Here is an 18,018-nt window from a genome sequence, read left to right as displayed (position 1 = left end):
ATACAGATATTTATTGGGTTTTTAAATTTTCTTTTCTGAAGATACTTTTATGTATAAAGATGATATTATTTGCATTTCTTTATAAAAGAGAGTAATACTGATTCTTTTGTCTTTTCAGAAAACGGTGTAAATGGAACAGTAACTTCAAATGGAGCAGACTCTCCCCGTAATAGAAAAGAGAAATCTTCATAATGAATTATAATCTTAATTGATTAATGTCCCCAAAGAAATCTGCTTTTTACTATATCTTTCAGCACTAGAGATTTTTTCTGTCCTCGAAAATACAGTTTGTGCTCTTTGATTCTTGCTATTGTACTGTTTCATGCATTTTTTTAAAGGGCATTTAAGGGAAAGATGATTACTATGAGTGAGAAAAATATTTTAGCTTAGACTAAACTACCTGCCTTCAAAATAGTTTAGGGACCACCACCATATTTTATTTTGTTTTTTATCTTTGAATGTTTTTCTAATGATTTGGAGAGAGAACTATTTACAAAAATTCTACATATCAGTGATAAAATTTCTTGCTCTCACCAATTTTTTATATTAGCAAGGTGGCCTCTTCCAGCAAGGTCATATTTTTTAAGTTATCTTTCAGGGTAAAATGGAAATACTATAAAGTTGGAGGTCAAACTTTAATATGTTCTCAGTGTTCTCTAATTTTTAGGAATTTTTGTAGTCTTTACACCTGGGAAAAAAGATTTGTAAATTCACTAAAATAATTGTGTGCTTTATTTTATAGGTAATGGTTGTTAATGTTACATCCCCATTTAAAAAAAAAAAAAACATACTGTTGGTTACGATGTGTGAAGATTTAGTGCCATATATATTGAATCAAAATATATGAACATAAAAGTACCTGTGAAGTAAAATCTTTCTTGTGCATTTCAACACTTGTAAACTGGAAATCAGAAAATTAAATATTTACTATAAAGAAGCAAATCTGACTATAGCCCTTTTTGATGTTTATTAATAATGATTCTTAATGGGGCTTGTTATAAGGTCGATATGCACAGCATCTTAGAAAAATATTGTTTAACCTGCAAACCCTTTTTGAAAATAATGCCTACTTGATTTATACCTATAAAAAAGAATGTTGGGTAATTATATTTGGAAAACCTTTACTGCACTAATCTTAAATTGAAAATTCAGTTGGATAAATAGTCTTACAAAAGACAGTGCTTTATGTTACAACTATAGCTTTGGTCCCATCTTTAATTGAGAAGCATTTATCTGTATAAAACATATTTTTGGATAAATATATATATATATTTGTATCTCTACAGAAAGGCTCTAAAAAACATTTGAGTAAAACATTTGGTTCCCTTTTCTATAATTATCCTTAAAAATTCTTATAGCTATATTTGGTTTTTTGTTGTCTTCACAGTACCTATACTGCTCCTTTTGGTGTTCACATCTTGTTCTCCATTTCTCACTTTTGTCACCAGCTCATGTTTGTGCCATTTTTAGTATAAAAGTTGCAGGCTTGTTAGGTCTGCAGTTTAATAAGTTGCCATGCTGCTAGAAAGTTGTGCTTTCTATTTCCAGCTGTTTACTTACTTCCTGGAAAAAGTAGTAGCTCTCTGTAGCATCATGGAGTTTCAGTGGAACCAAATTTTTGCCATTAAAAGCTGGCATTATATTGAACTATACATTGAGAGATAAATCAAAATAAAATTTTTACTTTCACAAGCTGTATCCTGGACGTTTTCTTTATTGTCAGCAAGTTTTTATGCTATCTTAGGATATAATCTCATTAAAATGTACCATGTTTAAAGAGTATACTCTTGATAGACATTTAGAATAGCCTTTCCCAAAAAAGTGTTCTGCAAAATCAAGGATTAGTTACATATAATTTATGAGAGCTACTGAGGAAAAATGGTTAATAACCAAATTCAGAGACTACGGAGTTAAACTTAAAAGGTGTTTCTTTACTACAGGACTGTTCAGCCCTTTATAGGCCAATAAGCTTCCTGATCCACCAAGAATGTTTGCAATGGGGACATATAACATGCAGCATTTCCCAGCTCTGGGCTGTGCAAACTTCTTTCTATGGAATTACTTAACAGCATTGTGTTCTACACCGCACCATACCATAGGTTTAGGAAAAGGAAAGGAAAAAGCCCTGTGTATGTAGCTAAAACTTTACAGACACACATATATACACAAGTATAATTGTAAATTATATAAGCTCTAGAGCCCCTCGCCCCAGATGCTCTCAGGAAAGTCTTTGCTGGCCTCCAGACCGTGCAGTGTGTGTCACTGTCACCCAGCCTCATGTCATCTTGGAAGCCTGATGGCAAGCATGTAGGACCATGACCCGCGACAGCTGTCACATTCATTGAGTAACCTTGAACTAGTTGCTTTGCCATTTTGGGATTCAGTCTTCTGCCTCTGTAAAATGCCTTTTTGATTGCATTTTAGAATATGGTTGTGGGTGGTCCAGGTGGACTATTCTGGCACGGAAATATTAAGTGCATTCTTCTAAAATTAAGTAATTCTACACAGTCAAAATCAGAACTAATCCTGAAGCAAAGCTTGTATAGATGAAGAAATGGGAGAGAGAAATTTTGTTAGCAATAGCCATTGATACCTTGTATCTGCAAGGTGTTTCCAAATGTTTTCACTGAAAACTAGTTCTGCCTGTCTACATATGGACAATGATAAAAATTGTTCTTAAGAAGTGGTAGTTACATTGATCACCTGTTTGCATTTTTTTCTCAATTTTATTCAAAGCATTGCTATTCATTTTTTTCTTAACTCTCTTATAAGCACCAAATTTTAATATCTAAGTCAATTTTGGGGAAAGAACCACCATCAAGAATTTCCCTCCAGGACAAAACAATGATGTTCATGGCTCCAAACAAATTTGAAGTCTACCAAACAAAAACAAAAAGCCCACACACACAAAAAGGAACAAAAATCACATTCTAGGGTTTCCATGCATTTAGCAGCCTTTGCTTGTGCTTGTCTAATCATCCTTCAGCTGACTTTTTTTAAAAAGTAACACCCTTCCTCACCAAAATATACTTTTCCACTTGCTTTTTTAAAATTAATAATCAATAAAAACTTGAATTCACCACTGCCTGACTCATTTCCCTGTCACGTACAGCATATGAGGGTCAGGAGGGCTATTTGCAGCACAAGATTAGGGGATACTGGTCTTCAAGGTTCAGCTTTCTTGCAAACTAAAATACCCACATTTCCAAGTGTGATGGAAGAGACGACCTCTAAGAATCTCACAGGACAATACAGGCGCCCAAGCTGTTGATGGAGTAACAGGGCTTCCATCAAATTGCCATGGTTACCCTGTGTAACATATTTCCCATCCTGTTTCAGTACTTTTACTGAGAGGTCAAGAATCAGTCTGAGAAACTCCCTTGTGGAATCTTCTGGAAACGTAGAGATTGGAACTGCTGTCAAATCATTAATCATATAATCAAACTCTCTCCCTTCTTTGGCGTATCTCTTCAGCACTGGAATAGTCTTCTATTAGAACCTGAGAGCAGTCTCCTTTAAGATTGTCTCCGGCGTCGCCACATGTTTTTCGCATGTATTTCTTAACATCCATCGACCACCATTTGGTCAGTCTCTACCGTAGTGACCATCTTTGGTTTCAGTTTGACAATTTCCCATGATATGCCCCCATCTCCACCCCCTAGAATCAGTGCATCTTTACCACTGTAGTCTTCTTCCACTGCCTACGAGGGCCTGGGTATATCCAAATCACTCTGCCAGATTAACATCCCCACCAAAGATGAGAGTATTTCCAAATTGCTTTGAGTATAGAATTTTAATGTTCTGATAAGGTGAATCTTCATCATATACCATTTCGTCTATGTCATACTCAACCAGGCAACCATTAGCAGTGAGCCAGTATCTGTCCATGGCCCCTCCTCAAACTAGGGGGGTAATCGCTTCCCCCACCCTATGCTGTCCTCAGTTCTTTCATTCTTTCTTCTACTTTGTTCAAAAGACTGCCAATTTCTTGGCCTTGTGAATCACCACCATAACTCTGAAGGTCCAACACCACCAATTCATGTGGGTAAATTCTCAACCTGGCAAAGCTGCCGTTTTTGTTTATGTAGGTAGCTAAATAAGCATGGCCTTGCCAGCTGTGTAGACTCTGTCATCCCTTGCTCCTGGAAAATGGACTGGAGGCCTTGTACACTGGTCTCGCATCAGCTTTGCTGCTGAGCATGAAGTGGAGTGTGCTGTGCCGTGCTGCTGCTATAGTGAGGCCAGGCCCTGTGCCGTGCCTAGGCGGGTGGCCACGGGAGACCAGGAGGCGGCGGGACGTGCCGGGCTGCAGCCAGTGGGGCGTGCCCACCTGTGAACATTTTTAAAGGAGTGGCTTCTAAAGTAATCCTGGGGGAAATTCTAGGGTAATTCTTAAAGAGCTGGTTCTCTCTAAAGATCACCCTTGTTGTGATAGGTGACTCAGTTAAGAGTCATCTACTATAAAAGTTTCAACACAAGACAGGTTTGGGAATTTCAAAGCAGACATTAACAAGTGTTAGTTGGGAAAATGAAAGACTGGTAACCCAGGTCATGAAGAGAGTGAATGGGGTTGGACTAAGTCTCTAGGTGCTTTAGAAACCCTGGGTATACAGCTCAACCCACTAGGATGAAATGAGGCAAGAAGACAAGTTCATAATAATAGTGCTTTGTTAATCTGGTTACTGAGCACTTTTTTAAACCTGTTAGCCATCTACAGACAGCAACACACCTCCATGGCTTCACTCTATCCTGTGAAGACAGCGGAGAGCCTCGTACTTAGAAAGACAGAGTAGTCCTGGGTTTAAGCATGACTTGCTTTACAAAAAGCTCTACTAGGTATCTACGTGCCAGCTTTATTCAATACCATTCACGAAAAGGCTAAGCCAATTTGTCTAGCCTAACTTTTTAATGAAAATACTGTGTGTGTTTAAGGCTGAAATCAAACATTTGGGTATCCTGAAAACAAACAAATCAGAACAAAAAATTAAGAGGTTTCGGTCCACCACATAGTCTAAATCATGATTATTAGTAACTTTGAGGGCAAGTGAGCCAAAGAAAAAAAACATATTCTCTTTCGAAGATTCAAACTTCAGCCAATTCAAGTGATAACCTTGTTGATTCGGTTAACATTAATAGGCACATCATAGTAAGACTAGCAGACCAGAGTCCAAATCTTGACTCCTCCACTGATAATTCTGTGTGATCTAATCTCTATGCCTCAGTTTCCTGAGATACATAATAGCACCTACCCCACAAGGTAGTTCTGTGAACTAAGATAGCGCACATAAATTGTGCATAGCTCTATGCTTCATGCTGTTAGCTGGCGGCTCATAAGGTTGTGACAAACACAACAAAGGAATGGCTAATAGTATTAAGTCGTTTTAGTTGTTCCTACTTCTCCATATATGATCCATTATACCCATTTTGAGCACTCATGCTCTCTAACGCAAGTACAGTGTCCCATGGTTATTACCTTGAGTAAGCAAGCCAATGAAGTTACATGAAATGTTCAAGCCAACATTACAGCCATTTGATCATTGCAAGACGATAAGCATCCTTACCCAGCACAAAATTCATAAATCGAACATCAAAGTCTGTGCTGAATCATTTACACTTAGGTGATCTAACAATTATAAAAGCAGCAAATAGCATGTATAGTTTCTAAAGAATGATTTTTTTAAAATCACATACCTAGGGTTTATGATGCCATAGTTTCATTTAGATGGTGTATACAACTTCTAGAGAATTTTTAGTTGCTTGGAGTTCCCCTACCTTCTGATGGGAAGAATCAAACTCCATCAGATGAATGAGAATATTTACCTGGGATAAGAAAAGAGTGTATTACAAGCAGTGTTTATCAATATACTTGAACTAATCTTATGAAATGTCCTACGAATTATAATTCTGCAAGTGGACCGGAAGGACTGGCTGTCCCAGTGTGTGGGATATACACAAAAGTGTGGCTAATGCATGAAATGGACTAAAATCTGTAGACTAAGTTCCTTACTCTGTTTTCTACTTGCTGATTGACTCCTGGACTAATCCTTTTTTCCTTCATCAAATACGAGAAACTATAATAAAGCTTTCTTGTGAGAACGATTAGAGAATAATTTTTTAAAAGCGATTTTACCAGACTAATTTAGGTTAGTAGTGACCTGACCTGATTAGAGTGGCCCTGACCAATGAGAGTGGTCCTTTTTCTCTTTCTTGCTGATTTCATTCACAACAAACAAACAGAACAATAAGATGCTGGTCATTTGTTACTTAGATCTGAAAGGGTCTCTACTATATCTAAGTATATGAAGAATGAAAAATTAAGTGTGGTTTTTAAAAAGTGAAATTCCATGGCTAAAATTAACAACACAGGAAACAACAGGTGTTGGCAAGGATGTGGAGAAAGGGGAGCCCTCTTGCACTGTTGGTGGGAATGCAAACTGGTGCAGCCACTCTGGAGAACAGTATGGAGGTCCCTCAAAAAGTTAAAAATAGAAGTACCCTATGACCCAGCAATTGCACGACTAGATATTTACCCAAAAGAGACAAAAATACTGATTTGAAGGGATGCATGCACCCTGATGTTTATAACCCAGCATTATCAACAATAGCCGAACTATGGAAAGAGCCCAAATGTCCGTCGACTGATGAATGGATAAAGAAGATGTGGTATATATGCACAATGGACTATGACTCACCCATCAAAAAGAATGAAATCTTGCCATTTGCAATGACTTGGATGAAGCTATAGTGTATTATGCTAAGCAAAATATATCAGAGAAAGAAAAATACCATATGATTTCACTTACATGTGGAATTTAAGAACAATACAGATGAACATATGGGAAGGTGGAAAAAAGAGAGAGAGAGAGGGAAACAAGCCATAAGAGACTCTTAATGATAGAGAAGGAACTGAGGGTTTATGGAGGGAGGTGGGTGGAGGACAGGCTAAATGGGTGATGGGTATTAAAGAGGACACTTGTCGTGATGAGCCCTGGGTGTTATATGTAAGTGATGAATCCCTGAATTCTACTCCTGAAACCAATATTGCACTTTACGTTAACTAGAATTTAAATAAAAATCTAAGGGAAAAAAAGGTAAATTCCATTCTGTAGGATTAAGGTCTAGAAGACTACCAGGAATGTTAGAAGACTGGTAAGATATCTAAATCCTAATACACATGGGAAGCTTTGAAAAATTCAAAAGAAAATAAGCAAGGCTTGGGGCACCTGGGTGACTCAGTAGGTTGAGTGACCGGTTTGGCTCAGGTTCATGACCTCAGGGTTGTGGGATCAAACCCCACCTCAGGCTCCTTGCTCAGTGTGGAGTCTGCTGGAGACTCTTGACCTCTGTCCCTCTTCCTCTCCCCACCCTCCACACATACACTTGCTCACTCTCTCTCAAATAGTTAAATAAATCTTAAAAAAAATAAAACAGAAAAGAAACAAAGACTTGGTTCAACTTTATCTTCAAAAAGAACTTACAGGACTGCACTCAGTGAGTACAAAGCCCCGGTTCACACCTAGAAGTCACCTCTCTGTGGATACTATGATACGGTGGGTCAATTCTGCCTCAGTGCAGAGACAATGGTCCCCCGGAATACGACGGAGCTTGGGAGATAGCCATTTAGCAAAAAGAATTCTCTTTCTGCAGAGAAATACTCCACAGTGACTCTCATCGAAATTTCTGGAGCCCATCTCTAACACTGGCCATGATATGGAGAGCTCAGGCTCATCTCCTGTATTCCTTTATTATAGAACATCTCAATTTTGCATGGCCGGTGGATTATTATTTTTTTTTTTTAATGAACACTGAAACAATAAAGAATTTAGAAAGCAAAGCCATCTTGTGGACTGCAGCTTCAGGTTTACGTAATCACTGCTTTCCTTGTTTTACTGTATTTTGATGAGAGCCAACATTCTAATTACAGTCCGGCATCTCTTGTTGGGGAGGCGGTGCCAATCACACCCCATTATATATCGATGCGGAGTAAGTGGCCGTTAGGGCTGCTGCAATCACCACCCTAATTTTCCGCTCACGCTCCAGCCACGTCAGCGCTCTCGTCTCCAGAGGTAAGAGCAGCTGCACTCTCTGTACTCATTAACCCAGCCGCCCTTGACATTTGTTCCTTTTTTTTAAAAACCTCGTGTCGCAAATTCTCTACTAAAGGCAAGACTTTCAGCCCGTGATTTTTTTCCCCCCGCATTGATTATTTCAGCTGTTTTTCAGGATCTGCCTTTGCATCTAAAATAGTACTCTTGCATTTCACACACTGAGTTCAAAATTCCAAACAGAAGACCTGCACGTGACTGTGATTTGATGCGATAGAATGGCCCAGGGCGGGCACCGAGGGGAGCGTCGGTCCTGAGAGCTTCACTCCCTGATCTGAATCTGGCTTTAAAAGCGTTAGAAATGTGTTTCTTCTTGATATTACCAATTGCCTAAAAGCCTGATGCGACCGGTTATGCAGGATATTTTACCCTTAGTGATTCTCATTTCAGAGAAGCTTCATTGTGATGGGTTCCTACCCTGCTCTGACTCTCCTTTAGCTCTGCAAATGGCTGTTCTTGAGAGGATAGCTTATATTAATTACACTGCGTCTTCATAGTTCCCTGTGTGCAGCAGGGCTCCAGTGGCTAGCGTCTTGCATCTGAAATGCAAGAAATGGGGAAAAGATATTTGCATTTTTATATCCTCATATAGCAAAGGATCGGCCTCACCTGCCTCAGTCCCCAAAACACCCTCCCACAGCTCATTATTTATCCTCCACAATCTTTTTTTTTACATAAGGTATAATAGTATTGCACTTTATTGATTCTAGAATGTACTCCCCCCATACTTTAGCATCTCTGGATTAAGAGTGGGGTTTTTCAATCAATGGCATGTCACAGTTTCAGCATTTTTCTTAGTGTACAGAAAATAAGGTTTTTAAAAACCTGGTGAATCCTTTGATTGTATGAAATTCAGTAAAAATTGGTAGCGTTTACTGAAGTCTCACCATGTCCCAACTATTATTTTAAGTGTTCCCCCACCTCATTTTGACCCTCCACAGAAACCCTATGAATAGGGACCACTCTTAGCCCCGTTTTACAGAAACCGAATCTCAGAAAGATGAAGGAACATAGTAAGTGACAAAGCCAGGCTTTGAACACAGGTCTGTTTGATCGAATGCCTGTTCTTCACTATGTCCCATCACATAACCTTCTCCTCCAGCCACGCCTGCCCTTGGAAGAGGGTCATTTGATTTGATCCTCAGTGTCCTTCCTTCTAAGGAGTTTTGCAAAGATGAAGTTCTTAGTATAGTATATTAATCATGTAAAGTAAAATAGCTTAGGAAGTATTTTAATTTATTCAATAACACTAATAGACTTTTTTCTGGATATTACAGAGATACAAAAATTTCTAGAACACAGTCCCTACCTCCACGGGATCACAGTCTAGTGTGAGAGGCAGACATCCCAGACAATAATATCAACCATGGGGAAAGTTCTAGAGCAGGGACAAATACCAGGGATCTCCAGTATAAGATACCTCAGGTATAAGGATGAACTTGAACCGGACTGTCTGGTTGCTGAGAGAAGTCTCCCTTGAGGAACTTACCTTGAGGTTGAGTTTTGAATCATGAGAATTTACTTCAGGCTTCATGTACAATGTCAGAAGATGAATGAATGAGTGAGCGAATGAATTGATCAATCACTGAAAAAAGGAATCAACCATGGCTTGGAAGAGACTGAGCCCACAACTTGGGGACATGGATGTGTCAAGAGTAATCAATGAAAGACAAACCCTTGAGGGAGTCTGAGGGGGAATGGGAAGAGGTGAAGAGATTCTAGAGGTTGTGGAAACCAAGCGAAGGGGCTTCAAGGAGGAAGTGCTCAGCAGTGTCCTAAGTTGCAAAGAAGATAAAATAAAGACTGAAAAGAGTTGGTCAGATTGTTTCCTCGGAAGTGTTGGTGTCATCAGAGAAGAGCAACAGGGTGGTACCAGGTTCCCTCTGCCTCATTTTCACTTAGGGACCTAAGGCCTAAAAGGATCTGGTGGGATCCTTGTGAGGCCTCAACTCCCATGTGGACAGCAGGTGCTGGACGCCTCCCAGCTTGGGGGAAGAGGTTGGGAGGCAGTTTTGCAGGCATAGACCACCACCCCACCCCAGTCTGCAGAACATCCAATTGGAAAAGTGCCGGTGAGGATGGCGGGGATGCCGGCATATTGCCCCCAGCCCTCCCCTCACTGGGCACTGTGTGCAGGCATTCCGGGACCACTGTGCACGGGGCCCCAGGGCTGCTCCTCCAACCGAGGAACCAAAGTTGGGCAAACATTCGCAGATTTTTCTCAGGCCCCTGCTTTCAGCTTTAACTACTAATATGTCAGCTCTCATGACAGCAAGTGACTTTTTTTTTAAGATTTTATTTCTTTATTTGAGAGCGAGAGCACGAGTATGGAGGGCGGGTAGAGGGAGAGAGCGAAGCAGGCTCTCCGCTGAGCAGGGAGCCCTACGTGGGGCTCGATCCCAGGACCCCGACATCATGACCTGAGCTGAAAGCAGACGCTTAACTGACGGAGCCACCCAGGCGCCCTGCAAGTGACTTTTTATGACCCACAACTGACTTTACAAGCTACAGGACCTGACTAAGTTCATCTCTAGTGTCAGGAAGAAAAGGAGCTCACAGAGTGGGTTTGAAGGGACAATGAAACAGATAAAATTAAGTCTCTTTATGATTCCACCCTATCAAACCCAATTCACTGAATGAAAAGATTATGAGGAAAAATCAGGAGAGAAAAGAAAAGGTGCCACGTAGCGTGGTTGTTGTAGCCGGACTGTCACTAAACAGCGATTGGGACCCGAGTTGCAAGCATTATGCCAATCCCAACAGATGCGGGGAAGGGACAACCCGGGCATGATTCCCTCCCTCACCAGGCTTAAAGTGTCAAAACAAGTAACTGAATACAAAAATACAAAGAGAATTATAAGCGCTAGAAAGGGAGAAATCCCTCTACTTATAAAGAGAGCACGCGGGGGAGAGGAGGAAAGGCCTCTCTGAGAAAACCAGTGCTGAACTGAGAAGCCCAGGATGGATACAACTGAGGCAGAGGGTGAGGGAGGCCCACCCAGGATACACGCGCCATGGGGTGCAGGAGGCAGGAAGGGCAGGGCCCCCAAGACATGGTGCGAGGCCTGGGGACTCCGGCTCCTGGGCTCCTTCCTTGGTGCCAGGGCATCTCCCTAATCTTTCCATGGAGAACGGTGGCCTGAAGCTGTGTATACTGTGCCAGGTCTAGTGACGGAGTATATTCTTTTTTTCTCTACAAGTCTTTCTCCTGTGAAGACATTGGTGAGAGCAACATTTCCTGGGATACTCATTCAGCGATATTTGTAAATCTGATAGGCAACGTGCTTACATATTTTCCAGGGCATATACTTCGTATTACTTTATCATTTTGTTCCTCCTCCCCATATTGTTGAGCACTGTCGAAGGAGACCTTGTAGTTCAGTAAAAGAGATAAGACACTGCGTGAAATACTTCTACTGGAGTGTCCAGAAGGAGCCTGCATCCCAGCGCGGAGGCCAGGAAAGACGGCAACTGGCTTTGAAGGACAAACATGGTTGATTTCAATTTGCAAGGTCTGATTTAAATCAGAATAAAAAGCTACACGAAATCAGCTAAAAGGGGTCTGCTCTCTGGCTCTCCAACAATTAGTTGAAAGACTCCTACTTTGAAAATAATTCACAGCCCCCTCATCTTTTAAGCCAATGCTACTCAAACTACAACCCAGGGACCAGTTCCTGTTCTGTTCCGCAAATTGTTTGTAACCAGTCTGCAATGAGATAAGTACAGAAACAAAGTAAGCATTTAGAACTTTTATGGCAATTTGACAGAAGAGTTTTATGTCTGCTGAATTTAAAAAAAAAAAAGGAAGGAGGGAAGGAAGGAAGGAAGGAAGGAAGGAAGGAAGGAAGGAAAGAAGGAAGGAAGGAAGGAAGGCGGAGGGAGGAAGGGAGGAGAGAGAAAGAAAGAAAGAAAGAAAGAAAGAAAGAAAGAAAGAAAGAAAGAAGAAGGAAGGAAAGAAAGGAAGAAAGAAAGAAAGAAAGAAAGAAAGAAAGAAAGAAAGAAAGAGAGAGAGAGAGGAAGGAAGGAAGGAAGGAAGGAGGAAAGAATTGAACTTATGTTTTGTACGTCTTTGGAGGTTTTTTTAATTGAATTTTTCTATTTATTATTTGTAAAAATATTGATCCACAATGGATTTAAGACAAATCTGGTCCTTCCACACAGGTGTTCTGAGACTCCTTATTCAGAGCTGCTCAGGGGGCCTCAAAGGCACCCCACTCAAAAGAACAGGCATTTAATACGACAGTTCCGGAAGGATCTAGAAACACTAGTCACAAGTCAGGACCCATCCTGTAGACTTTCTCATTCTAAATAGAGTTCTTGGCCAGATTGTCAGCAGCTTTCCAGATTTCCTCCTGCAGGAAGCACAGATAAGGAAGCTACACTCCTCTTGAAAAATCAGATTTATCCAGAATGACGCTTAATTTCACATAAAAGCCACAAAAATCTGAGCTGGGCAAATAGAGGCACAAGAGAGACTGAGTGTTACCAGTGGTGTCTTCAGAGCAAAGTGTCACTTCTCTTTCTTCTGACTTTAAAGGAGATAGAAGAGGGACGCCTGGGTGGCTCAGATGGTTAAGTCTCTGCCTTCGGCTCAGGTCATGATCCCAGGGTCCTGGGATCGAGCTCTGCGTTGGGCTCCCGGCTCAGTGGGAAGCCTGCTTCTCCCTCTCCCTCTGCTGTTCCCCCTGGTTGTGCTCTCTTGCTCTCTCTTTCAAATAAATAAATAAAATCTTTAAAAAAATAAGTAAATAAAGGAGATAGAAGAGTCTTGAGCTGGTAAGTCACAGAGCCTGTGGCAGAAATCCCCAAATGGCCATGACTGTATCATTGGTTAAATAAAATCAGGTATTACGGTTATGAAACCAGCCCTGTAGGGTCACCACGCTCTGCTATATGGTTGTTCCTGCAGTGGCTAATAGAGGTGAGGTCTGCTGTTAGACTCATTCTAGCCAGGGAGATACTACAACACCCCCAGTGGAAGGCTTCATTGCAACCTGGGTCTAAGGACACACTCACCGAGCCAGCCCTGCAGCACTCATGGACAATTGAAACTAATGTGTCCTTAGCAAACATCGCCAGGTTCCCATTATTTGTATTCTCGGCTGTTCTCAGATGTCTTTAGTTGGTGTCTTTCATTAGACTAAATTAGTTGGATTTTTACAGGCAGAAAAAAATATCTTCCCATATCTTTTGTCATTTTCCCACATGTCTATTACATTCTGTGCCCAGTAGGCTCTGAGTAAATGTTGACTAACCCGTTAATAAAATGATGTAAATCAAACAGCAGGTTCCTTTTTTTCACTCGCAACGCATTTATTTTCTTTGCTGGTGTACTGTTTTAGTCAAAGCTCCAAGAATTTGATTTAAATTTTTGGAAATAAAGGAACATAGACAAAACAATACAAACTTAGTTCATTTGGATCCTGTGTACTCGGGTATCACGCCCAACCACAGAACTTGACAGCTCCACATCAATACCTAATTAGCTCAGGCGAAATCCAAGCTACTCACCCATTAAGGAAGCGTTCAACTGATGAGATTTCTTGAAGGGAAATTAAGAAACAGAGACCTAAAGCACTTTTCTCTTCTTTTCTGTTCCCTTTTCTTACCTCTTCTTGAATTTCCCAAAAATTATGCAGAAAGGCTCAGATGGAAACTGAATGTGTTCTTTCTTGTTCTAGTGAACTCAGCCACAACGTCCCGTGAGTAAGGGCCTAGAGATGAGGGAGCTGGAAGGCTTGAGGGTGGCAAGGCCAAGGAAGAGAGAGCCCAAGCCCAATCTATGATAGCAAACCTCAGGCCATCACTCTAGACACAAGCTCCATTGGGGTGAACCGGCAGCACCTAGGGCCTAGAAATTCTGTTCCATTCTTCCCTCATCGTCTCTTTGTCTCCTTCTCTCCTGCATTCACTCACCCCATCCCCATCTTTGCATAGCCAAACCCACTTCCCTTCTCCTAGAGAAAAGAGGGGAACTTGCTTGACTGGGGGCGGGGGTGTTGGGAAGTGGCCCACATGTTTTGAATGGAGGGTTCCATTTTCATTTGTTACCCCATTGCCTCTGTGACTTCCCTGCAAGTGGAGCCAACAATTCCTTTGAGAAAGACCCAAAACTCTTCAAATGCAGGAAGTCTCAACCTCCCCAGAGAAGATGGCATCTATGCTCACTAAACCCTTTGAGAATTACAAACTGTGTTTTAGAATCTTATTGCAGGCTGTTCCAGGAAAGACCTATTTGGTGATGCCACTGGAAGGCCATCTGGTAACAACATTGTTCAGATTCTAAGTGAGCACAAGCCATAATGGAGAAGGTAAAGAGAGAAGGAACTACAAAAAATATGATCAAATAAGCAGAGGCCCAAGTCTCTAGAATCTTGTCATTTTTCAAATGACCTTATGAAAGCGGAAAATTAAGCAACAGGGGGAAATAAAAGAGAAAGAAGGGCTTTGCCTGTTCCTTCCTATTTCCTTTGTTTGGTTTTCTGAGAAATGTGTTTTGTAGCATAATTTTGGCATATTTGCTATTGGCAGAAGCTTGTAGGATAATTCCTTCATTAGTGTGCAGAATTTGATTCAACAATTCATTTTGAAGTCAGAACTTCACTACCTGTAATGGAATCACATAGGTTATATTAGGGTATTTCTTAAGATATCAGAAAAGGGATTATGGTGGGTTTTTTTTCCCTTTAATCGAGAAACAGAAAGGGAAGGAAGGACACAGAAAAAGAAAGCTGGAAAAAATTAAGAGCCAACTCTGAAAGGGGACAAACCATTTAATTCATACTAAAGGGAAGCCCAGTTACTTGTACAGTGATGTGTTCCTCATTAGTAGGTGCTTGTGAGGGTCCAGAGGCTGTCAAAGAGAGACATTCGATGCTTCCCTAAGTCTCTCATAAAAGTTCTCCATTCACCCCCGAGGACAGCCCCACACTGCTAGCTAGCCAACCATCGGCAGCGACAGCGGAGAATGCAGGCGACCCAACAACACAGAGGTGGGTCTAGATTGTGCCTGAGAACGTGCCTCCCTTCTTGGGAAAGGCTACAGCTCCCTAACATCTTAGAGACTTGGGCACCGACCTCATTCATAGTTTGGTATTTAAAGCAGATCCAAAGTGGAAGAGATTGTAACAAGATTCTAAACACATATGGTACTTGTTTCTAAATGACAATACTAAGTGTGGATGTACTCTCTTTGGGGAGATGGAGGCTTACTGGATTTGGAGAGTTTTTGCTCTTCCTTGAAGATCCTGTCGGGCTCTACTTGCTGGATTTGTAGTGGTAGTCACACAGGGGATAGGGTAATGAGGAAATGTAGAACCCAACCAAAGTCTGACCCCAACCAAAGGTACAGACAACCAAGCTCCTACATGCACACACACACACATATGCACACACACACACACACACACACACACACACATACACACAATACTCCTCTCGGGCAAACTAGCCTTAACCTGACCTTGAAGGGCCAGTGCCCATCAAACCACAAAACAGAGCTAAGGAAGCCAGAACTCCCTCTGGCTCGCTGTGTCCACAGGTGGGTGAGTATCCAATTTTAACCCACAGAGCCCAATATTTGAGCTTCCATTCACTCATTCTTTGATTCAGCCAACACTTGAGAGTTTACCATGTCCCAGGCCTAGCTATGAATACAGGTATGAACAAAACCAAGTCCCTGCTCTCACAGAGCTTAGATATCTGTATCTTTGTAAGTCACGCTAAATCATTCCATGGAGAAAGGGTAGAATATGAATACACTATCACAACCAAACCAAAGAAATCAAGCATTTATTTTTTTTAATTTTTTAAAAAGATTTATGTATTTATTTGACAGAGCAAGAGTCAGCCAGCGAGAGAGGGAACACAAGCAGGGGGAGTGGGAGAGGAAGAAGCAGGCTCCCAGTGGCATGGAGCCCGATGAGGGGCTCGATCCTAGGACCCTGGGATCACGCCCTGAGCCGAAGGCAGATGCTCAACGACTGAGCCACCCAGGCGCCCTGAAATCAAGTATTTAATGAAGACTCTGTGCATGTTTTTGCTTCCTCTCTTTCCCGAGTCCCATGTGCCTCTGTCCTCTGTCTTCTCCACATAACCCAGGCTTAAAAGCCAATGTCTTCAGTATAGAAGAGTTTCATTCTCAGAGTATCTGAAAACTGAAGTGACCTTTGGGGCTAAAAGTCCTCTTCCCAAAGCAAACTTTTGTGCAAATGGGCTGAGCCAGAGGCACCAGGGGTGACAACAGGGAAAGGCAGCATGGAGCTTGAAGGAGTGGGAAAAATGGCTGCCATGTCTTGAATGACTCTTCCAACTGAAGGGGAGGATTCTCATCCCTGGGCCGGATGGGCGAGGTGCTGTAGTTCTCTGAGAGAAGGAAGAAAGGAAAGTCCTGGTAAGTCTCAATGGAGAGAAAATTATTGTTTGAAAGCCACCGATGCCTTTTTTTATATATTTTTTTTCCTCAGGGAACTCAACCTTGGAGTTCATTCATGGATCAGCAAACACTTACTGAGTGTCTACTTTGCAGCATGAACTATTCTAAGCACTAGGAATATACATCAGTGAACAAAATGGGCAAAAATCTCTGCTATCCTGGGACTTACATTCTAGGAAGAGGACAGAAAATAAAAACAGTACAGAATTTAGAAGGGTAGTAAAATGGCCTTGATAAATGGTAGCCTATCAGCAGGTGGTAAGTATTATATGTAATATAATATATATTGCATATATATTATATATAAATATAAAAAGGGCCCAGGGAGTAAAAAGGTATGTGCGGTGTGCAGCATTAAAACTATTATCAGTCGGGGCGCCTGGGTGGCACAGCGGTGGGGCGTCTGCCTTCGGCTCAGGGCGTGATCCCGGCGTTATGGGATCGAGCCCCACATCAGGCTCCTCCGCTATGAGCCTGCTTCTTCCTCTCCCACTCCCCCTGCTTGTGTTCCCTCTCTCGCTGGCTGTCTCTCTCTCTGTCGAATAAATAAATAAAATCTTAAAAAAAAAAAAAGTATTATCAGTCAAGTGGAACTAGGCTAGAAATCATGAAAATAATTTTATAACATCCAATGGCTTGGAAGGTAGGTATTATGCTTTTAAATAATTCAAGGGTCCAGTAAGAAATGATGGAGGAAACAAGAAAATATTTTGAAGTGTTCCATGTGCTGGGTGTTCCCAGCCCCATTTCAACACCCCCGCTCCTGCTGTCTTAGCACTGCAGTGGGCCGAGGTTCTTCCCAGCAGATGTTGTCTACTCAGGTGGGGCACCTTTCAGTGTCATCAGGTGGCAGCCACCTCTGCTCTGCTTCCCACCCTTGGCCCTGCCCTGTGCCCCACACACCCCATTTTCTTCCCATCACTGGCTCTGTCCTGCACCCAGGCCACCCTCTTCTCTTCCCACCCCTGGCCCTGCTCAGCACCCAGCACTCCTCTCCCCACCCACCCACACGTCCCCTCCCCCTAAATTTTTCCAACCCACATGTCCAAGTTCCATCTCATCCCTGAAAACAGCCTGCTCTTGGCCGGACCCCGGACCCAGAGCTGCAATACCTACAGCACAGTCTACATCTGAGACCACAGACCTAACGCAGACACTCATCTCTTCCCTGTATGTGAAGGCCAGGAACGCCCAATCGATGGGCAAGCCTTTGGCCATATGGACTCTGTACCATGGGGAGGGATATAGCCAAAGTGGGTCCGAGTGAGGTCCAGGGAAGGGCTCCTCTTGTCTCTGGAAAGAGCAGAGACCCAGTGTGTGCAATCTTGAGCTAATATCATTATTGGTCCTGTAGAGTCGCCCCCGCCACCACCACCACCACCATCATCATCATCATCATCATCATCATCATCATCATCATCAAGAAATACAGCATCTGTAACTATAGCTAGGCAGTCTTTGATCATTTCCCTATCACTG

The 18,018-nt window shown here is 41.9% G+C and overlaps 1 protein-coding gene and 1 pseudogene across 2 annotated transcripts in view; one reads left to right on the top strand and one right to left on the bottom strand.

Annotated features, from left to right (window-relative positions):
* Nucleotides 1-1,692, top strand: part of TRAM1 (translocation associated membrane protein 1) — a 31,125-nt gene extending 29,433 nt beyond the window's left edge. For both annotated transcript variants that reach the window (XM_026495905.4, XM_026495906.4), the window contains exon 11: nucleotides 119-1,692. In XM_026495905.4, coding sequence (XP_026351690.1) covers nucleotides 119-192 — 74 coding nt within the window. In that variant the 3' untranslated portion in view covers nucleotides 193-1,692. The remainder of the gene's footprint in view (nucleotides 1-118) is intronic.
* A 1,496-nt stretch (nucleotides 1,693-3,188) lies between these two features.
* Nucleotides 3,189-17,757, bottom strand: LOC113252621 (spermine synthase-like; annotated as a pseudogene).
* Between the last annotated feature and the right edge of the window lie 261 nt (nucleotides 17,758-18,018).

This window comes from Ursus arctos, unplaced genomic scaffold (assembly GCF_023065955.2).
Source record: "Ursus arctos isolate Adak ecotype North America unplaced genomic scaffold, UrsArc2.0 scaffold_6, whole genome shotgun sequence".
Lineage (NCBI taxonomy): Eukaryota > Metazoa > Chordata > Mammalia > Carnivora > Ursidae > Ursus > Ursus arctos.
Note: the sequence above shows the minus strand (reverse complement) of the source record. Positions and strands in the feature narration are given on the sequence as shown.